This window comes from Condylostylus longicornis, unplaced genomic scaffold, assembly GCF_029603195.1.
Source record: "Condylostylus longicornis isolate FDR11 unplaced genomic scaffold, ASM2960319v2 ptg000013l, whole genome shotgun sequence".
Taxonomy (NCBI): domain Eukaryota; kingdom Metazoa; phylum Arthropoda; class Insecta; order Diptera; family Dolichopodidae; genus Condylostylus; species Condylostylus longicornis.
Genome location: NW_026577982.1, coordinates 14,330,786 through 14,357,697, shown reverse-complemented (window position 1 = coordinate 14,357,697; position 26,912 = coordinate 14,330,786). Strand labels below are relative to the sequence as shown.

The 26,912-nt window shown below is 27.2% G+C and overlaps 3 protein-coding genes across 5 annotated transcripts in view; 1 reads left to right on the top strand and 2 right to left on the bottom strand.

Moving 5' to 3' along the window:
* The first annotated feature begins 1,599 nt into the window (after positions 1-1,599).
* Positions 1,600-18,832, top strand: LOC129605315 (CAD protein). Its single transcript, XM_055514996.1, has 9 exons — positions 1,600-1,735; positions 4,144-5,426; positions 5,507-7,073; positions 7,133-8,280; positions 8,332-8,436; positions 15,863-16,011; positions 16,086-17,958; positions 18,025-18,408; positions 18,467-18,832. The coding sequence occupies exons 2-9, from the start codon at positions 4,170-4,172 to the stop codon at positions 18,683-18,685; spliced, it is 6,702 nt and encodes a 2,233-aa protein (XP_055370971.1). The 5' UTR covers positions 1,600-1,735; positions 4,144-4,169; the 3' UTR covers positions 18,686-18,832.
* On the bottom strand, positions 8,577-15,015 carry LOC129605316 (uncharacterized). The gene is made up of 5 exons (XM_055514997.1): positions 14,354-15,015; positions 12,031-12,162; positions 11,388-11,791; positions 10,006-11,330; positions 8,577-9,940 (listed from the first exon to the last, which is right to left on the bottom strand). The coding sequence occupies exons 1-5, from the start codon at positions 14,698-14,700 to the stop codon at positions 8,741-8,743; spliced, it is 3,408 nt and encodes a 1,135-aa protein (XP_055370972.1). The 5' UTR covers positions 14,701-15,015; the 3' UTR covers positions 8,577-8,740.
* A 179-nt stretch (positions 18,833-19,011) lies between the features above and the next one.
* LOC129605317 (uncharacterized) overlaps positions 19,012-26,912 on the bottom strand; it is a 24,808-nt gene continuing 16,907 nt past the window's right edge. The window contains exons 1-4 of one of the 3 annotated variants that reach the window (XM_055515000.1): positions 20,317-20,421; positions 20,080-20,194; positions 19,833-19,962; positions 19,012-19,751 (exon numbers count right to left, since the gene is read on the bottom strand). In XM_055515000.1, coding sequence (XP_055370975.1) covers positions 19,397-19,751; positions 19,833-19,962; positions 20,080-20,134 — 540 coding nt within the window. In that variant the 5' untranslated portion in view covers positions 20,135-20,194; positions 20,317-20,421 and the 3' untranslated portion in view covers positions 19,012-19,396. Of the gene's footprint in view, positions 19,752-19,832; positions 19,963-20,079; positions 20,195-20,316; positions 20,422-26,912 lie in introns of those variants that run through there. The other 2 variants (XM_055515001.1, XM_055514999.1) reach the window with 2 other exon arrangements.

The window sequence follows — 26,912 nt, the reverse complement described above, 5'->3', positions numbered from 1 at the left end:
GATTTCATGACATAATTTGAAAAGGTGTAATCATACCATTTTAATAATTTTTTAAAACTAGATAATTAATATTTAATTTTTTATAATCAACATACAATGTTATAATTTTGAAATAAATTATATCTTCACTCCTCTAAAACTCATGTATTAACTTATGTATTCATCATTGATATGATTTTACTTAGGTTTTAAAACGCAGTGAACAACTAAAGGCTATTTTAGGAATAAAATAAAACCTGTGGATGTACCAGTTTAAAAATTAACTTACAATAAAGTAATTGATATTAAACTTTTTAAATTACATCATCCAGCATATAAACACTAAGATTATGCAAAATTATTTTATCATTATTATACATAAATTGCAAAAACTTTAAAATTGAATTATCACAAAACTACGATGATTGTCTGTAATATTAATTTAGATTTCTTCAGAATCTCATAATGTATGTTTTCCATAATTTGCTGAATACACAATAACAAATTAAAGTACCTCCTAAGTATAAATTTTATTTAAATCAGTTAGGTAAATCTTATTATATTATCCTTTTACCTGCTCCTTTAATGAAGATTTTTATAGAGCAAACAATAAAACACGAACATATGTATATGCACATATCTAACCACAATATATCGTATTTTGATATTTGCTGTGCTTTAAAGAATTGTCAACAGCAACACCAACAATAAAGACATAATCAACTTTTTGGAATATTCCCAATTATCTTAAACAGTAAAAATTAAATTATGAAAGAAGCGAAGTTAAAGAGCACATTCCTGAAAATCTTAAAGTATAATTATAATTCATTTCAATTATCATTGTATGTATGTATGTAATAAAGCATTTATTTTTATATTAACAATTGAATAAAAATTACGTTTAGGTGAAGAAGCTCTTGTACACTCTGTTAATTTTTACACCAACGAAAATTCTCAAATAAAATGAAACTCAGATTATTTTAATTTTTTGTTGTCAATCAATTAAATTCTCTGTTTTGATTTCTCAGGTGTTTTATAGTAAAAATATGATGTTTAAAACAATATTCAACACGTGTGTGATAAATTAAAAAAAAAAGAGAAAAAATCAAAAAGTATACAAAACAGAGAATATAATTTTCCTGCAATATGAGAGAGATAAATTTAAATTTTTCTCCGAGATAGAGAATTTGCCCTCAATTTCTTATCTCTTATCAATTGAGTCAATCAGTATCAATATATAATCGTTAAAATTATTTCTCAATTATTTACTTAATACATTTACATTATTTATGTATATAAAGTTTAGTACATTAGGTACATTGTACAATGTTACTCTCCCTACAATTATTTCACATTTTACATAAACAAATGCGAAGCGGTGCGATATGCGAATGATAAAAATAATTTTTTTTTTTATTTTCTATTATTTAAGATATATGGAAACGACTCACATATTATTTCGAAATAATTATGTATGTATCTTCAAGACTGGTTTGAGTAAAATTAAAATGAGAAAACAGAGCTTCAACTTCATTAACTAATTTCAGTCGTTTAACGGCGGCCGAATAATAAAGGTGTTTATTTTATTTACGGTCACTTTTTAAAATTTTAAATTCGCCACGTGTTTTTAAGTTTGGAATATTTCAATTTTTTATTTTTATGCAATTTTAATAAAATTTTATAAATAATAGTGAATAAAAAGAAAGTTTATTATACCAAAATTAATTATTATTAAAAAAATATTAAGACGGAAAAGGTATTTTGAATTTATTTAAATTATAAGAGTTCAGCAATGTGGGTTTCTTTATTATTTTATTACCCGATTTAATTATTTATTAAATTTATTTTAATAATTTTAAGTGAAACATATTCAAGTAGAATTTTATATTAATTTAACATAATAAATGTGAAGAAAATGCAAATATTTTGAAATTAAATTAAATATCCTAAATATACTATAAATTTATTTGTTAGAATTAGGTGTAAAATGGCGGACTTCATAATTTATATTTTATAGTGTACATGTTAACCGGTTTCTAAGTATGTATTTATGTATATACATGGTACATAGAATTTTTAGATGTGGAAAATTTAAAATACTCATAAAAATAATAAATATAAGTATGCATCTATTGTGTTTTTTTTTGTTTTTATAACTTTATGTAGACCTAAAATGTATCTATGCAAATAAATTTTCAATACTGCGTAAAGATATTGTTTTATATATATACATATATTAAATATGAATATGTATCTATGTAGAGATACGAAAATGTTATGTTCAAATGTTCAATTAAATAGAGAAAAAATTTGGCGTATAGAGCTAATAATTTTGAAGTTGAATACATGTTGTTCATTTTAAAGCTTTAAACTACAATCGGAAGGCTCAACTCAGAATGAGAATGTGAATTTAAAAATGTAAACAATGTCATATGTTAAATTAATGTTTTTTATTGGAATATTTGTAAAATTTGTCTAGCATACAAGTTAAGTTAGTGATTGTTTGCTGAAAAAGTTGCTGAAAAAGTTGAGTTTTAACATTTGACAACGGTGAAAAGTTTTTTTTAAAGACTTCATAGTAAATAGTCAAATTATTATAAACAGAAATGGTACACCGACTTTTTTTAGATGATGTGATGTTTTTAATGGTTTACAATTCCCGCAACATTATATGAACCCAATTTTTTCCATAGTTCTTTTATATATTTGCATATGGACATAATATAAAATTCTTGAATTCTACAATGCAGAAGCATATTTAAAAATTAAAAAATATTTTATGAGTTAAATCAAATTATATCCTTTAATTAATCGAATTCGATTCGATTCTACTTTAGATGCAGTTATGGATCCTAGACATGCCGTTTGAAATCTCGTAAATAACCAATATAAGTGCTTATGTATGAATGTTTGAAATTTGATTGAGAGAATATCTTTTTAGATTTTAATTGAGAAAGAGAAGTTTAAAATTGAGAAAATAAGTTCTCGCTTTCTCAGTTATTGAATCTTCAAATCTGAGCTCTTTCATGACTTAATTTATGTTTATGTTGAAATGAAATACTTGTGTTTATGTTTTTTTTTCTGTTTTTATATAATAAAGTAGTATTTATAATAAAAAAAAAAAACAAACTCAGACGGTTTGTTTGAATTGAGTACATTGACCTTCATAATAATTATGTATTTGTTTTGGTTTAAGGGAAATTTACTCTTTATTTATTGTTATTTAATTTTTGTTTTGAATTAAAACACGTGCTCTATTGCTCACATAAAATTAAATAGGTGTTATAATTAATTGTTTTGCATCGATTTGTAATTAATAAAATTTTTCTTATATTTTCGTAACTACTTACATGTGCAGATACACATATGTGCGTATAACATATAAATATATCATACGAGTTGGAAGAAAGTTTTGTGTTTGCATAACTGCTTAATAATTAAATAAATTTGTAACTCATTAACAAAAAATTATCTGTAATTACATTTTTAGATTTAAAATACCAGACCCAATCTTATCTGCAGTTATCGTTTCCTAAAATTCCTATTACGAGAAATACTAACTTCAGTCTTCAACTGTCTCATTCGCTACCAACAATTTTGCATTATTAGTTCTTGGGTTTTATTTTAAATTTGAATACAAACATTGCCTCTTCTGATGATGTTGCCAAACACACTAGGGTCATCAACATTTTTTTTTGAAAAATAGTTAAACTGAAATAGAATTTATAAAGTACCAGATAGCAAAAAAAAAATTCTTCTTCTTATTTTTGTTTTTTTAAATTTGTTTTAACATCGAAATCATTTTAAGCTTCATCAATTAATAATTTAAAAGTAATGTGCACTTGTGAAACATCGCTTCTTAAAAAATTTAGATGTTCTTTTAATTGTGATTTAAAGGTAGCATAAAAGTGTAATGTTTACAGCTACCGCTAATTCATATTTTGTTCCGTATTTAAAAATTGACATATTTTAAGTAGCATGATTAGAAAATGCTTTTAAGATAAAAATTTTTCATACCGCATTTACACTATTATAATGGGTTGAAAAAAGAAAGTTATGTATATATAAATATGTATTATATTTACACATACACACACGTGTGTAAAAATTTCAAGGTCGATTATCATCATTTACTTTATCATTCTAATTTTTTCATTTTTCCAGATATTTTTTTTGTTTTACTTTGAAAAATGAAAACAGAACGCTGCTATCTGTATCTTGAGAATGGTACTATTCTGGAAGGTAAATCATTTGGAGCTCGAAAAATTACTGATGGCGAAGTGGTTTTCCAAACTGGAATGGTCGGTTATCCAGAATCAATGACTGATCGATCATATCGTGCTCAAATTCTTGTTCTTACGTATCCTCTGATTGGAAATTACGGTGTACCATCACCTGAAGAAATCGATGAATTTGGTCTCCCCAAACACTTTGAATGGTTTGATGGAATATCAGTAGCAGGACTCATTGTTGGCGAAGTTTGTACAACGCCATCACATTGGCGACAAACTCGTACTCTTTCAAAATGGATGGAAGAACAGGGTATACCCGGTATAAGTGATATTGACACAAGAACCTTAACTAAAACTATTCGAGAGAATGGATCAATATTGGGTAGGATTATTTATGAAAAGCCAACTTCCTACGTTTTTACTGACCCAAATATTCGTAATTTGGTGCAAGAATGTTCAGTAAAAGAAGTTAAAACTTATAACGAAAAGGGAACACCGAGAATATGTGCTGTAGACTGCGGTTTAAAATTAAATCAGATTCGTTGTTTTATAAAACGTGGTGCAAGAGTCGATCTTGTTCCATGGAATTATGATATAAATCCCAAAGAATTTGACGGACTCTTTTTAAGCAACGGTCCTGGAGATCCAGCACTGTGCGGGGAGACCATTAACCAAATTAAAAAGGTAATGCAGAGCTCAGATGTTCCCATTTTCGGAATATGTTTGGGACATCAACTCTTAGCCACTGCCATTGGTTGTAAAACTTACAAGTTAAAGTATGGTAACCGAGGCCACAATTTACCTTGTATTCACCATGGAACTGGGCGATGCTTTATGACTTCACAAAATCATGGTTTTGCTGTTGATGTGAACACACTTCCAAATGATTGGGAACCACTTTTTACAAATGTAAATGATAAATCCAATGAAGGCATCATTCATAAAGAAAAACCTTATTTTTCCGTACAATTTCATCCTGAACACACAGCAGGACCTGAGGAGCTAGAATTCTTATTCGAGATATTTTTAGATGCTGTAAAATACAGAAAAAGTGGAAAACAAGATAAAACTGTAAAAAATGCTCTAATAGAAAAATTACGCTACACATTAAAAGAAGAATTCGTGAATTTTGAAAGACCACGAAAAATTTTAATTTTAGGTTCAGGTGGATTGTCAATCGGCCAAGCGGGAGAATTTGATTATTCTGGATCACAGGTATTGTAAAACATATAAAATATTTCTGAAGTAAGTATTTTTAAATGAAAATTTAACTGTTTGCTTTATGAATATTTTAGGCAATTAAAGCTATTAAAGAAGAAAAAATTCAGACGGTGTTGATTAACCCCAACATCGCAACTGTTCAAACTTCAACCGGCTTAGCTGACAAGGTTTATTTTCTGCCACTTACTCCAGAATATGTTGAACAAGTAATAAAAGCAGAGCGACCAAACGGTGTTTTATTAACATTTGGTGGTCAAACCGCTCTAAATTGTGGTGTTGAACTTGAGCGCACTGGTGTTTTTGCAAAGTACAATGTAAAAATTATGGGTACACCAATCCAATCAATTATTGAAACTGAAGATCGCAAAATATTTGCTGAACGCGTTTCAGAAATAGGGGAAAAGGTTGCTCCGTCTGAAGCAGTATATTCAATTAAAGAAGCTATGGAAGCTGCTACAAAGTTAGGATATCCAGTAATGGCAAGAGCTGCCTTTTCCTTAGGAGGTTTGGGATCTGGATTTGCTAATAACGAAAAAGAGTTGCAAGAATTAGCCCAACAAGCATTTGCTCATTCAAACCAACTTATAATAGACAAGTCTTTACGAGGTTGGAAAGAAGTTGAATATGAAGTTGTGCGAGACGCTTTCGACAACTGTATTACTGTTTGCAATATGGAAAATTTGGATCCTTTAGGAATTCATACTGGTGAAAGTATAGTAGTTGCACCATCACAAACTTTATCAAATCGCGAATATAATATGCTGCGTTCTACCGCAATAAAAGTTATCCGCCATTTCGGTATTGTTGGTGAATGTAATATTCAATACGCACTGAATCCGGAATCCGAAGAATATTATATTATTGAAGTAAATGCAAGGCTTTCTAGAAGTTCTGCTTTAGCCAGTAAAGCTACGGGCTATCCATTAGCATACGTTGCAGCGAAATTATCTCTTGCTATACCACTTCCTGACATTAAAAATTCCGTAACTGGGGTCACAACTGCATGCTTTGAACCGAGTTTAGATTACTGCGTCGTTAAAATCCCAAGATGGGATTTAGCTAAATTTACAAGAGTTAGTAAAAACATTGGTAGCTCTATGAAAAGTGTTGGAGAAGTTATGGCGATCGGTAGAAATTTTGAAGAAGCTTTCCAAAAAGCATTAAGAATGATGGACGAAACAGTTAATGGTTTCGATCCATATCTTAAACCAGTAAGGGAGGAAGAATTAATTCAAGCTACAGACAAAAGAATTTTCGTTTTAGCTGCAGCTTTAAAAGCAAATTATACAATCTCGAAACTTTATCAGTTGACTAAAATTGATCCATGGTTTTTAAATAAAATGAAAAATATAATTTGTTATTTGAACTTTTTGGAAGAGCAAGGAAATGCTTTAAAATATGAAATGTTTCTTGAAGCTAAAAAGCTAGGGTTTTCTGATAAGCAGATAGCTTCGGCTATAAAAGTTACAGATTTGGTGGTAAGAAAACAAAGAGAAGAAATGGAAGTGGTGCCATTTGTAAAGCAAATAGACACTGTAGCTGGAGAATGGCCGGCTACTACAAATTATCTTTATCTGACATACAACGCAGATAGCCATGATATTGAATTCCCAGGTGGTTCTACTATTGTTGTTGGATCTGGTAATATATACAACTATCTTTTTCTGAGAATCATGTATCTGACTATTTTTATATTTTAGGAGTTTATCGAATTGGATCATCAGTGGAATTTGATTGGTGTGCCGTTGGATGTTTGAGAGAACTACGAAAACTTGGACGATCTACAATAATGATCAATTACAACCCAGAAACTGTTTCAACTGACTATGATATGTGTGATCGTCTTTACTTCGAAGAGATATCTTTTGAAACTGTAATGGATATTTACAACGTCGAAAACGTAGAAGGAATTATTTTATCAATGGGAGGACAACTTCCCAATAACATCGCTATGGATTTGCATCGTCAACAAGCCAAAGTTCTTGGCACTTCTCCGGAGTCAATTGACAGCGCAGAAAATCGTTTTAAATTTTCCCGTATGTTGGATCGCAAAGGTATTTTACAACCGCGGTGGAAAGAATTAACGAATTTAAAATCGGCAATTGAATTTTGCGAAGAAGTAGGATATCCATGTTTAGTAAGACCTTCATATGTGTTGTCGGGAGCAGCAATGAACGTTGCCTACTCAAATCAAGACCTAGAAACATATTTAAACGCTGCTTCATCTGTCAGTAAGGAGCATCCTGTTGTTATTTCAAAATTTTTAATGGAAGCTAAAGAAATTGATGTTGACGCTGTTGCAGCCGATGGGGAAATTCTTTGTATGGCTGTATCAGAACATGTTGAAAATGCTGGAGTACACTCAGGTGATGCTACATTAGTAACACCACCACAAGACATAAACGCTGAAACTTTAGAAAAAATTAAAGAAATTACAAGAGACTTAGCTGCTTTACTTGATGTTACGGGACCCTTTAACATGCAACTAATAGCCAAAAATAATGAATTGAAAGTAATTGAATGTAATGTTCGAGTGTCCAGATCATTTCCCTTTGTTTCAAAAACCTTGAATCATGATTTCGTCGCAACTGCTACGCGTGCTATAATTGGGATGGTTGTTGAACCGGTAGATATTTTACATGGATGCGGCAAAGTTGGAGTTAAGGTTCCACAATTCAGTTTTTCACGTTTAGCTGGTGCTGACGTGCAGTTAGGAGTTGAAATGGCCTCTACCGGTGAAGTTGCCTGTTTTGGTGATAATCGATATGAAGCATATTTGAAGGCTATGATGTCCACCGGCTTTCAAGTACCAAAAAGAGCAATTTTGCTGTCAATTGGGAGCTTTAAGGTAAATTTCAATTTTCTGAAAATATGATTTTTTTATTAGCTTTATTTGTAGCACAAAGTTGAATTACTTCCCTCTATAAGAGACCTTGCCAAAATGGGTTATAAACTATATGCTTCAATGGGAACTGGTGATTTTTATGCAGAACATGGTGTTGATGTAAGTTTTTTAGCTATTTATTCTTATTTATAAATAAGAAAGCTTTTTAAAAAAATTCTCATAATAAAACTAACAAAATTTAAAAATGTTTAAATAAAATGATTTAATATCTGTAATCTTAATTAATACTCGTTTATGACTTTTATGAAAAATTTTCGCTAAATTAAGAATATCAAATTTTTTTTTTGAAAATATTTATAAATTTTAAAATTCTTAGAGTAAAAAGTTACTAACATTAATATTATTGCTATCTATAACTTAAATAAAATCATAACAATATGTTACAAAATAATTTACAATAGATCTATAAATCAGTTGAGTTTTCATTAACATCGGATTCGCTACTGTAGTGGCAATCATCTTCTTGTTGTAAAACTAAACTTGAAACTAACTTTCTATGTATAAGATTTTTTCGACGTTCAAATAACTCTTTAAATGTTAAACCAGCGGTATTTTCCTCAATTTCACTTATTGTTGTATCTGAGCTAAAACTGGCTAACTTTAAATTATTGTCATCATCAATATTAAGATGTTTGGAAAATATTTGATCTCTTATTTCACCTTGACTAGAATTTGAATCAATGCTTGGGCGCTTCAACAAGCCATTAGGAATATTAGCAGTTTCTAAATCTTCTGCGCTTAACGTTACCCTCATTTTTGGAGTATTTCGATTGGTATTTTCAACGGAAAGTTCTCTACTTGGCTTTAAAATACTTTTTCTTGCCTTTGGGCTTTCTTCAATAGATATTTGCTTTTTTGGCTTAAAACTTTCCATTCTTTGTATAGTAACTACACGTGGTTCGATTTGTACGTGCTTTCTAAACGAATCTTGTTTTCTACTAGCTCTTATACTTGATGCCCTTAATATTTTATTAGGATTAAAAGATTCCACAGAACTTTTTTGTTTGACAAATTCGTTCTGATTTGAGTTCCTATTATCTTTGTCATTCTTTTTTAACACATCATTTGGATGATTATGTACATCGGCCTCGAAAGTGAAAGTCCTGGGTTCAAATGAATTTTCTTCATCGAAATGCACTGATCTGACTTTTTCATTTCTTAAACGTTGACTTTCTGCTGACGAGCTATCTTGATTTCTTAGTAATACCGGTTCAGAGTGATTCTTATTAGAACTTAATTCTTCTAACCTAAATGATTTTATTGGTTCCAAACTAGTTCGCTCTGGTAATTCTGGAGGATTTTCATTGCTTCCATTTGCTTGTGATAATGATCCAAAACTATTTTTCATTTTTTCGATTTTATCTAAAAATTTTTTTGCGCCATCTTCGTAATTGTATTTCGCTAAGAAATTACAAAGACGAGCAGCTTGATTTAAATATATTCTTGTTTTATCTAAAGACTTCAGTTCATAAGACGCTTTAGCCTGATGAATAAATTGTCTTATAAACATTTCAATGGTTAACGATCGTCGAATGTCGTCCATTGCTGGAATATTTTTCCTTTTCTCTCGTTCTAACTCATCCAAATTGGTTGTGAAAATATACTATAAATTAATATACATTAATAGCAAAAATACTAATTTTAAGATATTTTTATTAAAATATTTACTTGATGCATTTCTATGGAGTCGATTGATTCTCTTGCTACGGACTTTACTTCTCTGGTTTTTCTTCTTACACTCTGCAGTCTTCCACGAGATTTCAAGCGTTTTGAACGTCTACCCTGCTTTTGTCTCCGCTCTTGTTTATGTGAAAACCCTATTAAACCTTTATTTTCTTCATCTGAGTTAATATCATCGTAACCAGCAAATACAAATTCCTTTTTCTTATTTACAGTATTGCTTTCTCCCATCTGCATCAAAATAGGATTTCGTCGGACACAAGTTTTTAATTGATCAATCAAATTCAAGGGATTGTCAACTACAATAATTGAATACAATTTTTTATAATTTAATTTTGGAAAGAATGGTTCAATTTGCTCCAAATTTCGATAGGCTGCTAATAAATGCATAACTGGATTTTGTACAATTTGCGAAATAATTTGATGTATTCTTACTAAAGTGCTCTCAGGAATGCATTCAAATAAATTTCTTCCAGTTATAAAGTAGTCTGGTAAACATTTTGAAGTAGTTCTCTCTAAAAATGATTTCAAAAACCTTAATAATACTTCACCTAAAAATTCTTCTGGCCATGCCCCACAATTTTTTTCACATTCCCAAAACAAATGCATCCTGAGATGATCCATTGTAAACATAAAAATATCTCTTTTTTGTTCCAAAAATGTTTTGATCAATAATTTAGAGACCATGAAAATTTTCACTTGTGTATCCGTTAAATGGGTTTCTAAGTAACGTTCAGCTTTCGGAAAAATAATTTTCCATTCCAATTCACGGTATGGATTTTTACCAGTTTTTGGGGCAAATCCCATCGGTATCACATGACATCCAAAACTTTCAACTTTCTTTATCATTTCTTGCGTTGGCCATTGTAGCTGTTGGCCATTTAATGGATTGTATATAATAGATCTTGTTCTGCGTTTCCATTCAAAGGCACAGTCAGGCCAACATCTAAGATGAATTGCTGGTATAATTTCATATGATTTTGTGAATATAGATGCACCTTTCCAAGTCGCACTGTCAAATTCGACATCACATAAATTCAAATCTTGTGCTAGATGATCTTGCAAAACCGTTGCAAAGTAACAAAAAAAAGATTTTGAATTTAAATATTTAACTTCGATTACATCAACTTCTGAATCAGTACTTTCGTCATCATCTTCATTGTATGCTTCATCCAAATAATATTCAACTACTGTAATACATGATTCGGGTACTACTTTTGCATCAAGAGTTTCTGATTTTAATTTTTTTGATTTATACAATTCACTAAGCGGTTGATGAGTATTTAAGCTTGTGATATAAGCGTATTCTGAACCTAAAAAAAATATTACGTTTTATTTATATTTTGGGCTATTGTGTGATGTTCACCTACCAGTTACATCTACACCACTACTATTTGAATCCCTACATATACGAAGCGTATCATATTGCGGTTCTGTTACCTTTGTTGGTAATTTTGATTCATTTTTTGAATAAGTAACATCATTTTCAAAATAAGAATCGATACTTGAATTCGATGTTTTATTTGTATCAACATCATCACTCCTATTTTCAGATTGATGTGATCTTTGCATAGAATTTGTTTCACGTAATCGAAGTCTTAAATAACCTTTGAACTTTTTGGAACGTCCAATATTTGTATCAATATCAACTTTACAAATAGGATTAATTGAGTCATAGTTTGCGTCATCTGGCTTTGAAATTTCAACGTTTTCAAATACAACATACATTGTTTGTAATTGTAATGGTGATAGTTCATGTTTATCAAGCCCATGTCTTAAAAAAATGCAATGGAGATTAAAAAATTCTTCAAAAAAATAAAAATATTTTGTAAGTGTCAATTGAAAAAAAAATTATAACAAGTGCATTTGTTATAAGGCCCTTAAAACAAATTGTTTGATTGAAACATTAATAAAGATAAGCCAAAAAAATAGATAACATACTAGAAATACTCGTTAAATTTTTTTTTTGTAATCTGAACCTCATAGATAATCTAAAAAGGAATTTCTACTTACTTTGGTTTATATTGAATTCTACTTTGAACGACCTCGTCAATCGCATTTGGCAGTAAAATTGAATGCTTATCAAGATATTGATTCTGTTCCGCTTCTCTATTTAAAATTTGTTTATAGTTCAATGACTTTTCGCTGAAAAATTATAATATTATTATATTTATTTAATTTATGTTGTATGTAAAAGAGAGCAACTTTCAACCAAAAATATTGTTCGAAATAATAAATGACTCAAAAATTTGATTAGACTTGCTTCGATTAAAAGTTTTTTTTGTTAGCTGTTTTGTTATACCCTTAGCTAGAAATTTATCTTCAAATATGTTTTCCTTGTATTAATTCATTCATTTTTTCTTTCAATTCCGGTCTAAAGCAATTCCACTTCCAAGAAAAGCTTAAAGTATTTTCAAATTTCTTCACTATAATAATTTGTTTTTTAGACGCAACAGTTATTATAAACGTAATACAACTTGTTGTTGCCTCCCGAAAGAAGAGAGAAACGAGTAACGAATTTTTTTGGCCTGAAAATTCTTGATCTTGCAAATTTCAGCTGACATCTCTATAACTAAAACAATATTACTACAATATTTCGCAATGTATTTGCACATATAAACGCCTTTGTTAAAAAACCTTTCCATTTTACAAAACCTTTATTTACAAAAATTTTCTTTATTATTTTCAATGTCAATTCTTTCCGCAATAGATAATTAATTTTTTTGTTAAATATTTACATTTTCTAATAACTTTTCTTTTTGATATAAAATTGTGTAATTAAGTTCTAACAATTTGAAAAACCAATCAATTAAATTTTTTTTTATATCAAAATGTTCTCGAAAAATGAAAAAACCTTATTTAAGCACCTATAACATGCATTATTAATTATTGAATTTCCACTCCCATTTTTTACCGGCGTATGACGTTAAAAATTTCAGAAGAAAATTTTTTAAAAGAATTTTTCCGACACATTTTCGCATGAAAATAATAATGTATGGCAGAAAATTTAATTATTATGACTAAGTTAGTTATTTAATTTATCAGAAAAGTTGCTAAATTTGAATGTTACGTCATAAGTCTCTAATATTCAAGAGAATCATCCTTAAGTTTACTCTGAACTCATGAATGAAAGCTACCTCTAAGCCTTAAAATCAAAAAATATTCAATGATAAAAATCTTTAAAATTTTTAAAGTTTTTTATCAAATTTATCATAATTCAATCACAAATTATATCAAAATCATAATATACGAAAAAAATAATAACATAATAAAATTCTAAGGAACATAATTTCGCGTGTATCAAAATAATGACTGTTATAGATATGTGTGTATGAATTGTGTATGCATGCTTATACCTATACACAAACAATTTTCATTAAAAAAATTCAGTGCCATCTAGTTTGTTTATTAAAACAATTTTGGCAAATTCTTATCAAATTAATGTAGCAATATAGGTATATGGAACGAAATCCAATTTTTTTGAAGATCTCTAAAATTTTAAATAGATAAAAATTATTTGACGATTTCATGTACGTACATACATATTACACTCATAATAATAATGTAATGACATATTTATCTTAATGACGTATGTATTTGGCATTTTGACTTTTTTCATTAAAACTATCAATTTTGTGATTAAAATATAAAAATAATATAGAATTTTTATTATACTGCATTTTCAACAAAATAGTGGGGATTGCAAAAAAAGTCATACTATACCAAAGAAATCGCTACATTTTTGACATAAAAAATTTGTTGTCAAATATTTTTCTGTTTTCTACATATTTCTTTTACTCATATTAATTTTTTTATAAACAAAAACTGACACACTGAATAGCTCCAGTGATAAATGTCAAATTATGTAAGAGTTAAATTTTTTTTCTAAAAATACTGCTCGCGAAACAAGCTTGTTAAATTAATTGAGTTGAAATTGAATTTTTGCAAACAATTCCAACAAACAACACGCCAGTATTAAAACTGTCCTACAATTCAAACTTTAAAAATATTTTGTTTGAACACTTTTATTTTAATTAAGTATTTTATTGAATTTAAAAAAAAAAATCGAAATTTTTAACTCTTGAATATTGTGAGTATACCGCTTTTGTCATACCATTCAATTGTTTATGGACTCAAATTCAATAATAGTTTTAAGCAAAACTGGGTTTAAAATTTCAATAAAATCGATTAAAATAAGCTTTTAGTTAATTTTCAAGTCAAGAAATTAAATTATAACTTTTTAAAATCCAATCTGTTTTGTAATAGTCCGTAAAACCGATAATAAAATCTATCCCTTATCTTTATAATTCATTTAGCATTTTTTTTTTGCTATTACCTTTGATAATTACCATAAAATTGCATCGCCAATACGATTTGATTAAGACAGAAATGAGCAAATTTTTTTGATATTTGATCTTCTAATTTCAGGGCTACCTGATTGTCATAATCTTCCATGCGAAAAGCAATTTTATAATTTGATGTTTCTAAAACTGTATTGTTGTCATTAAGGTTTTTATTTGTATCCTTTTTTGATTTTTTAGCAAGTTTCTTTTTTTGTTTCTCTGCAAGTTTTTTTCGTCGCTTTTCTTCTTCAATTTGCTTCTGTTTACGTTTTTGTTCTTTATACAATTCACGGTCAACTGCGTTATTAGGTTTTTTTAATTTAGACGTAGAGTGACCCATTTCTTTTTCTTTTTTTTAACTTTTCACAATTTTATCACAATTTCTTTACTATATAATATTGATAAATTTATCACATTTAAATTAAAAATTGAAAATATTCATTTTAAGCATACGACGACACGCTCGTTCGTTTATTAATCGTTTTAGAAATTTTATTGTGTTCACGTGAAACGCATTCCGGATTATTTGGTCAAAACGCGCTTCCGTAGCAAGAATTTGTTAAACTTAAAAGTGTATGTGTGTGATTTGGATTTTTTCTTTTCAGAAATTTCAAACTTAATTCATCCGACCTTATATGATGACTGAATATTTTTATTTTTGTTTTAAAAGTGCTCGCGTTTTGTAGTATTTTAAAATAAAAAAGTATTTTTTTTTCTATAATTTCACTTTTTGATAGATAAATTGATAAAGAAATCATTTTGATGTTATTATAGATAAAATTTTAATTGCTGAAGATATAAATATATTTTATCACTACTAGGGGCAATCTTTAAGGAAATTCAGAAAACTACGATAAAATGTTTTTCTGTATCGAAAACTTTGAATTTTATTGATTTTTTTTTCGGAGCAATTTAAAATTTGTTAGAGAAATTTAGAAAGAGTGAGAGTGGAAGAGAATACAATTACTTTGTAAATAACTCTCAAGGTGGCAGTTTAATTAAATTAACAACGACTCTCTTGTTGAAAAATTGATTCATTTCAATAATAACGTAACATTAATAAGTCAAAAAAAATAATAGAAAATAAAACAAGTAAAAGCCTAAAAGGAGCTCAGTTTAGCTTTTGAAAATTGCTTTTGAAAGTTTAACAGAAATTTTCAGTTGGAAATCGAGTGCACCCTCAAGTTGGGTTTAAAATTGTTAATTAATCATTCTAAATTGATTCACCCTGTTTTTTATCAGGAAAGTTCAAGTTATCATTTGATAAATTTTCTGTATATTGCATTCTTTAACAAAGTCAATCGTTATACAATAAAATTTTATGTGATGATATCACAAGATCAACACAAATGACCTAAGTAAAAATTAGTTAGTCTTGGTTTTTATAAGTTATCGTCACGTCGCGAACTTTAAAAAAACAAGGGATGACTTAAAATTATTTAATCTTGAATTTTCAAAATAAATGCTTTAAGCGATTCATAAATATTTTTTTTTTCATTAAGGTTGAATCCGTACAATGGACTTTTGACAAATCTACTGCAGATGACTCTAAGGATGACAATGGAGAGCTACGACATTTAGCAGAATTTCTTGCGAATAAACAATTTGATATGGTTATAAATTTACCAATGAGAGGAGGCGGAGCAAGAAGGTTTTTATTTATAAAACAAAAAATAAATATAGCTGAATTGAAATTATCTAATTTTTTTGTAATTTTCTAAAAAGAGTGTCATCTTTCATGACCCACGGATATCGTACACGACGTCTTGCTGTAGATTATTCAATCCCTTTGGTAACTGATGTAAAATGTACAAAATTATTAGTTGAAGCAATGCGTCTGATTGGCCGGGCACCACAAATGAAAACTCATACTGATTGTATGACATCACGGAATATAATAAAACTACCGGGATTTATAGATGTACATGTACATTTACGAGAACCAGGTGGCACGCATAAAGAAGATTTTTCTAGTGGAACAGCTGCAGCTTTAGCTGGTGGTATAACAATGTTATGTGCTATGCCAAATACAACACCCTCAATTGTTGATCGTACATCGTTCAGTCTAATTCAAGATTTGGCCAAAGTAAGTGCACGTTGTGATTATGCGATTTATTTGGGAGCCACCGACTCAAATTATAATCAAATAAATGAATTTGCGTCTCAGGCGGCTGGTTTAAAAATGTATTTGAATGATACGTTTAGCACTTTAAAGATGACTGATATGACAGTATGGGAAAAACATTTACAAAATTGGCCAAAACGTGCTCCGATTGTCTGTCATGCTGAACGTCAGACAATGGGAGCTATAATATTACTAGCACACTTATTGGATCGTTCAATTCATATTTGCCACATAGCAAGAAAAGAGGAAATTATGATTATAAAAGCTGCCAAAGAACGTGGTGTCAAGGTTACGTGTGAAGTTTGTCCACATCATTTATTTTTATCAACAAATGATATTGAACGTATTGGAAAGGGTTGGTCCGAAGTCAGACCAGTATTATGTTCTCCAGAAGATCAACAAGCTTTATGGGAAAATTTGGAATACATCGATATTTTTGCTACAGATCATGCACCACATACTGTGAATGAAAAAAGTTCTATTAAACCGCCACCAGGCTTTCCAGGTTTAGAAACAATTTTACCCTTGCTTCTAGACGCTGTTGAAAAAGGACGGCTTACAATTGAAGATATTAAAAACAAATTTCATAGAAACCCTAAACGTATATTTAATCTACCTGATCAAGGAAACACTTATGTTGAAGTTGATCTAGATGATGAATGGGAAATACCGAGAGAATCACAATATTCAAAAGCAAAATGGACACCATTTGCAGGAATAAAAGTAAAAGGTCGCGTTCATAGGGTAGTATTACGAGGTGAAGTAGCGTTTGTCGACGGTCAAGTTTTAATTCCACCCGGATACGGTCAAAATGTACGCAGTCCACATTATCGTAAGCATCATCAATCAATTGAAAATCTTGATAAGTCTTTAGCAGATATTCAGGATGGTTTACAAAATATTGATATCACAAGAAACTCTGATTTGGAATCTGATGTACGAACTAACGAAGTATTTTCTAAATTACTGTCAGAACCATTACCAAAACTGAACGTTCATTTTGCTGGAGAGCCAAGCTCAAGACCTATATCACCAATGCCACGTGTTAGATTAGATTCCACAAGTAATACAAGATTGAAGGAATTAATTCAACAAACTAGTACTGCAGCAACTGTTGAATCCTCAAGTACGACATTATTAGGAAAGCATATATTATCAGTTGACATGTTTACAAAGGAGCAACTCAACGATATTTTTAATTTGGCTCAAATATTTAAAGTTCAAGTTAATAAGGATCGTCCTCTTGATGATATATTAAGAGGCAAAGTAATGGCATCAATATTCTACGAAGTTAGTACAAGAACATGTTGCAGTTTTGCAGCTGCGATGCAACGGTTAGGTGGTAAAGTTATTTATATGGATGAAACAAGTTCCTCTGTCAAAAAAGGTGAAACATTAGAAGATAGTGTATATGTTATGGCTGGTTATTCTGATGTCGTGGTATTAAGGCATCCTGAACCGGGAGCTGTTGCAGTAATAATTTTTACATAATTTAAAATAAACTTTTGTTTAGTATGACTATTTTTTCTTTGTTTTTAGAGAGCAGCACATCATATAAGAAAACCGGTTATAAATGCAGGTGATGGAGTGGGTGAACATCCTACACAAGCTCTTTTGGATATATTTACAATTCGTGAAGAAATTGGTACAGTTAATGGTTTGACTATAACTATGGTAGGTGATTTAAAGCATGGACGAACTGTACATTCACTTGCAAGATTATTAACTCTCTACAATGTTCAATTACAATATGTCAGTCCAGATAGTCTAAATATGCCAGATCATATAACAAGATTTGTTAACTCAAAAGGTATCAGCCAGAAAACTTTTAAAACTATTGAAGAAGCATTACCAACTACTGATGTATTATATATAACAAGAATACAAAAAGAAAGATTTTCATCAGAAGAAGAATATCAGAAGGTATGATAATTTTTTTAGGATTTAGAAAGATTTAATAAAGTTTATAATCAAAATACAGGTTTGCGGTCATTTCATAGTTACTCCAAAATTAATGGCACACGCACATAGGAGAACAATTGTAATGCATCCATTACCAAGGGTATTTGAAATTAGCGCTGAATTTGATTCAGATCCAAGAGCCGCTTATTTCCGTCAAGCAGAATACGGAATGTATATTCGAATGGCTATATTAGCGATGACATTAGGGCGTGATTCATCAAGCGGAAAATATTTTTAGTCTTATAAAAAAAAAACTCTTGCATTATGTTAAATTATTAAAAGAATATTTTCTAAAATTAAATCAAATATTTTATACATAAGTATAACAAATTGTTTTTTTAAAGTTAATTAAGATGTGTGAAATAAAAAATTTTTTAATAAATCCAAAATAAATTTTTTGTGGGTACGCTGGAAGTAGTCGCAAACGTAAGTTTTTTTTAATTTTTTTTAACTTAAAAATATTTTTCAAAATTTATTTAATTAAAAAATATTTTATTTCTATAAATTTACAACTATACGAACTCATATAATCAATATTATAATTCATTACCAATACATTTATAAATTGACTACTTTATTTATTACAAATACAAAAATAATATCACTTTTCTTTTATAAATTACTTTTTTAACAATAGTACAAACAAAAAATAAATTTTCTCAATTATATTTCAACAATTAGTCGTCAGTCTTTTCAATTTCTTTTTCTGTAAAATAAATTCCATCACTGAAAATTTCAATCAGTTGTACCTCGTACTTTCAATTGAATGTTATATAAGTAGTTTAACTGCAATTCAGTGTAGTTTCTTTTGTATGTGTTTACATACGATAGATAACGTGCAATTGAACCAATTTAAAATTTCGATGACAAAATCACATTTTCGAATAGATATTGCAAAAAAAATTTAATCTCCAATTTTTTAATTTGAAATAAATTTTAAAATTTCTATTCAATATTTTTCTACGATAACAACTGGAACCGATGATCTCTTTTCTGATAAATTTATTGATTCTGATTTTGAATGGCCATTGTTATCTATTTCATCATTATTAAATGCATTATTAGATTTCCCTAATGTTGGTAATCCATTATATTCTAATATTTGTGGAATTATAAATGATACGGTGTTTTTAGCAGTTCCATTCTTTTTTTCATTATTAAAATTTTGTAAATTTAATACCAATGGATAATTGGGATGTGAACCACTGCCGTTTATTTTAACATTTCCATTTTCAACACTTTCATCTGTTTGTGACGAAATTGTTGATGTTGTAGATGATGTTGAAGATGAAGATTTTTCCAATCTATTAAATTACAAAAAAAATTAATCGATAAGAAAAAATTAGAAAAAAGTCAAAATAATTACAAAAGAATAATTAGCTTACCTTTCTGATTGTTTACATCCTATGAAAACCATCAAAATAGCAAGAATAATAAAGGCAGCAACAATACCAGATATTCCAGCAATTAATGTCATCATTTCATGCGGTTCACCATCTATTGTTGCTTTTGGTACTATAAGAAATAAAATTATGTAGATAAAATGTGAATAATATTTTGTATAAATGCAACGAAATGACGTAAATAATTTTTGAAAATTTTTAAAATCTATTAGATTTTGTTAAAACTTACCAAAATCTTCATCAATTACATATCGGCTTGTTCGACTTCTTGTAAAAACTTCCATAATAAATATTTAAATCAATTGATTAAATGTAAAAGAAGACTTGGAGTATTTTATAAGAATCTGTAACAATAGAAGAAAAAAAATTAATTATTAAAGAAAATTATTTACTTAATATTAATCTATGTACATATATAAATAAATAAAAACAATGATATTTTTGGAATCTAAGAACTTTAATTTACTTATAATGACTGAATTCTATCTGTTCCATTTCGAAAAACAAACAAAAATTGCTGCCCTAAAGCAAACTATTTCAATTTAATGGCCAGATTTTGATTAAATTTTGCAAATCACATTTGAAGGATTCCATTAAACTCTACAAGGTCATCATCTAGTTAGCATTTAATTTTAATTTATGTTCTTATATATGTAAATTGTGAATGATTTTCCTAAAAAACACAATTTTTTCTATTGTTGATTGAGCTCATTAATTGCATTAAATTAGGTAAATTTATGCTTAAGAAGAAATGGTCAATCACATTTTTTATAATGTGATTAAATAGTACAAAAGCTATAAGTATTATAAATATAACATAAAAATAATATAGGACCAGTAATATAATACAAATACAATAATTTTACAACCTCTTTTATTATCAAAAATGTTTGCTATCATTCTATAATCATCAATTCGCGCAATATTGTTATATAGATTTTTTTATAAACATTTAAATGATAACAATTTTTTTTTTGTTTTCTTTCAAAACTGATTCAATCGTTTATCTATGAATTTCCTGTATAAGTAATATAGATATCAGTTCCTCAATATATCTAATAAAAAATAAAGGGAAACTTTTTTATTATAGTATGAAATAATAATCTTGTAAAGACTACAAAAATAATTTTAGTTTTTTCAAAAGCAAAAAGAAATTTTCAGGTAAACATTCCTTTTTTCCTCGATCAATACTATTGCAAAAACATATTCACAAACCATGAAACAACACATATGTTTTTATACTTGGAGTAATGCAACTGTATAAGGTTCAGCCGTAAGAACTCACAAATTGCATTATTCATAAGTACTTTTAGAATCCAAATTTAAAAATCAATGAATTTTTGTTTGAAAATTTAAAATTAATGAATGAAAGTGCTAAAAATTAAATTAAAATTTCTTGATATTTCTTTCTATAAGTTGAATTATGCGATAAAGCAGTATTACTGCCCATTCGAGAATTATTTATACTTAAAAGCAGCTCTTTAAAAGATATTCCATCACATTGGTCCAAATAATAAAAAGAATTTCTATACAATTGTTCTCACAACTGAGAGAGACTGAAGAATTCATATAACGCAGTAATTAAAATTCTTAAATGTTAAAATAAATGTGAAAATAATTAACAAATTACCAATTATTAATTCATAAAACAAAATTTAAGTTATACATATTTCAAAATACAATAATTCCAAATTCTCATAAAGAAACACAAAACAAAAACCATAAAACAAAGTGCCAAAACGAAGTGTCAAAATAAAATCATTAACAATAAAAATTACCAATATAATTTCATTTATTGCAATTATTATTGTGTTGCGACGATAAAGGTAACCTTGTCCTTCACTATCATGTTATGCAATACTATTGAAGTGTAAATTTACTCTGAAATTTTTTAATAAATTTAAAGTAATTTATACAACTGTCACCGTTCGTCGTCATCGTCGTCAAAGTTCAATAAACGGTTTCTAATTTTTTGCCTTAATGAATTCGTTAAATTTTCACCATACGAGTACATAATTTTTATTTATTTTTTTAAAATTCGCAATTTTTTTACTACAATTTACAAATATAATTATTGCTATTATACTTATTACTTATTTATGTGTTTTTTTTTGTAATTATGAAAATTTAATAATTTTCTTAATTTTTTACTTTTATATTACAAGAAAAGAGAACTGAAATTATGTTGACCCAATTTTTATGTCATTAACTAATTTATTTGAAGTGGTTTTCAATTTCGCGTTTTTTTTCTAATTCTTAAATTTATACAATAATTGATGAAAATTATATGTGCCTATGGAGGTTAATGTTTCCAATTGGAATAACTTTGAAATTATTCGGTCATTTACCATTCAACAACAATGTCATATACTCGTATTATTAGAAAGCTAACAAATGAATTCCTTGAATTATGATCGCATATAATTGAAATGATCAAATTAATTGTATTGTTTTTGTAAAAATTTTTACAAAGTTTTAATTTTGTATAGGCATTTTTAAGGATATTTCAATTAAATCATAATTGAATCGTTTAAGTTTTTCAAATATTTAATGTAGACGCATAATATAACATAAGAACAATTGAAACTTCGAATTAATAGCAGAGTGAAGGGGAAATTTTTGATAATTAATACGATGAAATCTATACTAGTTTATATTTTTATATTATTAGTTTAGAAGAATTAATTAACTTGGCGGAAAAAATTAAATAAATAAAACATAATTTATATCTTAGACAATAATTTAATCGCATATGGTCGCATTTAATTTAGGAAATGTGAATGAATTAAGCTGGAATATCACTATAATTACACGTATAGTAATGTTTTACAAAAATGTGAAATTAAATTCCTCATTGAGTGTTCAAAATTTTAATTATTTAAATAATTCAATAATTTGAAAGAATTTTATGTACCCCGAAATTGCAATAACCGGCTGACTGGCTTAAATAACTTTATTTTTAGTTAAAGCGATTCCAATTCCGCCAAATAGAACCATTAAGAGCTCTTACTTTTATTTGATAGTTCAAGATTAAGCAAAAAATATGCATACACATAAATTAAATAAACGTCATATTGTTATATTAGAAAATTTATTTAGAAAAATGCCAAACCTTAACAGGTCTTAAAAATTATTTTTGTTAATAAATTCCGGTTATAAAGAAAACAATCTTAATAGAATTTTTAAAATTTACAACTTTTAAATATTTGTTTTATTATATTAAGAATATCTTTTATTTTCTTTCGAATTCAAATTTTTAGTTTGTTTTAAAAGAAATTAAAATGACAATACAACTCGAACAGGATTTCAAATTTAATAATATCACAAGACTTTTGTTTTTCCATTAAAAACATTAAAAAAAAAAAATTAATGTGATTTTTTAATGTTCCTCGCTTTTGACTCAAAAACTTTCTAAAATTCTTAAACTGTGTGTTATCAATTCAATCATACAATTTGTGATAATCACGGTACTCGCTACACCCTACTTTCCAAGAGATATTGAGGTTATGATTGACCTATACATTGTTTGTCAGATACCAACAAATACGACTAAGTACCATCGTTTTCGTATAGATAGAAGAATATTTAATATTATTAAGAGCAATAATAATGTTAAAAGTGAACCAGTTAAATTTTTTTTCACTATTATTCTAGTTTCAAAGGATAACTTATACATAATTGTACACAAAACTCTTACAAGCCTGAAGTTGAGTGTGCCAAATTAAGACGCACTTTTTTTTTTTAATTCAATAAATAATTCTTGCATTACCATAACTTCTATATCAAGTTTGTCAAACATTTTATATTCATATTAATTATTTTTTTTTTCTCCAAAAATTTTGAAACATAAATTAAATTGAATCTAAAAGTCTGGTTTATTAAGAAATCACAAAAACGTGGAGCATTCCCAAAATAGAGAATTAACGTATTGGCTATAATATTCAATCAATCATTAAATTTTCATAAAATATTAATTAACTAAAATATTTGTATAATATTTTATTCAATTCTTTATAGAAGAACCAAAAAAAAAAAGAAGGTGTACCTATTAAAATTTCAAATAAATTAATTTAAATTTTTGTTAAGTTTTATTGATTTATAAATTGCCATATTTTATAATACAATCATTTTTAAAATAAATAAGTTGCTAATCTAAAATTTTACTAAACAAAAAAAAAATATATATTTTTTTTTAACAAAAGACAATAAGACGACAATAGTTATAAAGAAAATAAAAAATATTTAATACCTAACCTCTATGAGGCTTATCGCTTTAAACTTTAGTTAGAAGATAAATTTTTGACCTTAAACTTCATATTTTTTTTTTGTTTAGGTATACTGTTTACATATACGACAAAATCTAAGGTTAAATCGTACATAAAATTTTCTGACTGTTTACATATCAGACTAAAATTATCTGATGACTCCAAAATTTAATTATTTACTTCAAACTATCACAAAAATTTAATTGTTGCAATTTTACTTTTAAAAACCTGGCAGATGATCTAATGTCAATCAGGATTTACACATAGACTTTCATAAGGCTCAGGTTAAATCATAGATTTTATCGTTTATGTAAACCATAACTAAGAGGAAGGTTATACAACAACAAAAAGTGATTCAATCATGGGACAAATATATTAGTCACCTACTTTTCATTTACTTTCACACAAATTTTGGCTATGAACTTAAGATTTCTTTACATCCTAAGTCGGCCCTTTCCTCTAGCTGATGTTAATGAAAATCAGAACTCATTCTTAAATTTAATATTTAAAATAATAATTGTATAAATATTTTTTATTTTTCAATTATATTAATCTTCTGCACATTTCAAACATCAAAATTACTCCATAGTAATTTACTATTAAAAGCTTCGAAATTTGCCAACCTCCTTAAAAAGCAATAACAACAAAATTTTATAACAAACGTAATTTTCTAGATCGCAATACCATTTTAAATGTGAATATAAAAAAACCGGCTGAGATTTCGATATAATATTGATAAAATTATAATATTCAATTAATTTTTTCTTTCTTTTATTTTTTGCGTCTTCCTGCATCATATTTTTTTTTTTAGAATAAAGTTTAACCAAAAATTATGTATTGAAATTTTAACTTGAATTTTTATTTTAATTTATTGATTCCCATTAATAAATATATTAGATATAGAATAAATTTTTCCCATGGCAGTTTAATAAATGTTATAAAGCCATAAAGTCTGTGGTAGCATGCAAAATCTGTCTAAGTTTAGTTTTACAGTTATTATAAATATATATTAAAAATTTCAGTTCCAATTTTAACTTTAATTTGACTTTAATTCAGAGGTGAGAAACAAAATATATGAAAAGCTAAAAATTTCTTTTGAAAATTACTCTCAAATCCAAAATTTTCAATTTCCGAAGTTTTCCCGTGATACCACAGAAATATATTCATATATGCATTCGTGTGTATGTTTGCTATACAATATGTTAACTATATTATATTTGACTATCTAGTTTAGCCATAATGCTATAGGTAAATAAAATAATAACAACACTTAAAGTATTAGAATTAGATATTAATCTCCAATTATTAGCATTAATCTTAAATTTTATAATTAATTTTTATTTAATATAAATTTTTCTTTTAAATTTCAGGTTGGCTTCATAAATTATCCGTCACATAATAACCATCGTAATTTAAACGGAACGGTATTACTTTGTACTTTATAGAGACATCTAGCGTGAGAACTATACAGAATATTTTTAATAAATTTTAATATTTTTCTTCATATTTCAAATATCAGAATTTAACAAATAATTACAATTTTTCTCCAAAAAAAACATTTTACAAAAAAAATTGACAATTTATTCTTCCTATTTGATCGTAAAATACAAAATTATAATGACAAAAAATAATACTCGTAACATGCCAGTTAAGTAAGTTAATGAGCAAAAATTTTTTTTGAAATTTTGAAATTTTAATTGAATTCTTGCATAACTTACACATGGGTGTGTACATACATATGTACATACATACATACTATGGAAATACGATAATAAAAATATTGTTTTATTACCATTTATGATTTGTATACACTATGTTACCATACACACATAAATTCATGCTGTAAATTACGTAAATATTGTTAAAGTTCATTAATTTATAACAGTATACCGAATTGCAAAAATAACATTGTAAATAAACAAGTATGTATATATGTATATGGAATTAACATTTTTGTTTATATATACATACATATTATGTACTTCGATATATTTGGATAAAAAATTTAAAGAGAGTTTCTAAGATATTGCGGTAAACAGCAGAACTAATTGAGTTATAAAGTTTTCTAAGTGTTTTAAGATTATGTTGTAAATATTTTGAATAGTGATTTAAGACATACATATATTTTAATATATGATAGTATTCATTTAAATTTGAACTCTAAAGCTTTTTATACTAAAATTTAATAGAATTTAATATTTTAGTACATGGTTTTCCCCAATTTCCTTAGAATTTGTAGTAATTTAACATCTTGACAGTATTTACTGAAAATTTTTGAATCACTCATGTATCGAAAACCTTATCCTAATTTAGAATTATTTCAGATATTTTTCATATTTTAAAAAGTTATGAGAAATGCTTTACGTTCTTTTAATTTGAAATTTTTTTGTAAAATATTATTTGATTGAAAAAGTGACATTTTAACATTTACAGGTAAAATTTGAAGAACTTCTTTAATATTTAATATTCAATATTTCCATATTGAATAATTTTCTTAAATATAAATTAAAATTTATATAATCTCATCAAATATTTAATAATTTTATTAATTTTTTTTAATATTAAATACAGCGATCATTAAAATTTCCGATTATTTTATAATATTCACTTATATAATTTATTAAAATTATGACATTTTTTATAAACTTGTTTGAAATTTTATTGAATTTTAATAAATATGATTGATATACTATATATGTATATATATTCTCAAACTGTTAATTAACAATAGTGTAATTTAAACTACCGTTTTTGATCTTTATAGTGAACTTATGACTTCTTTATTATAATTAAATAA

Coding starts and splice junctions, on each gene's coding strand:
- LOC129605315 (XM_055514996.1), top strand. CDS start 4,170: ATGAAAACAGAACGCTGCTATCTGTATCTTGAGAATGGTACTATTCTG. Junction 5,427..5,506: donor TTGATTATTCTGGATCACAG/GTATTGTAAAAC, acceptor TGAATATTTTAG/GCAATTAAAGCTATTAAAGA. Junction 16,012..16,085: donor AGAGGAGGCGGAGCAAGAAG/GTTTTTATTTAT, acceptor TTTTCTAAAAAG/AGTGTCATCTTTCATGACCC.
- LOC129605316 (XM_055514997.1), bottom strand. CDS start 14,700: ATGGGTCACTCTACGTCTAAATTAAAAAAACCTAATAACGCAGTTGAC. Junction 11,792..12,030: donor AGAATTCAATATAAACCAAA/GTAAGTAGAAAT, acceptor CATTTTTTTAAG/ACATGGGCTTGATAAACATG. Junction 9,941..10,005: donor ACTCCATAGAAATGCATCAA/GTAAATATTTTA, acceptor ATTAATTTATAG/TATATTTTCACAACCAATTT.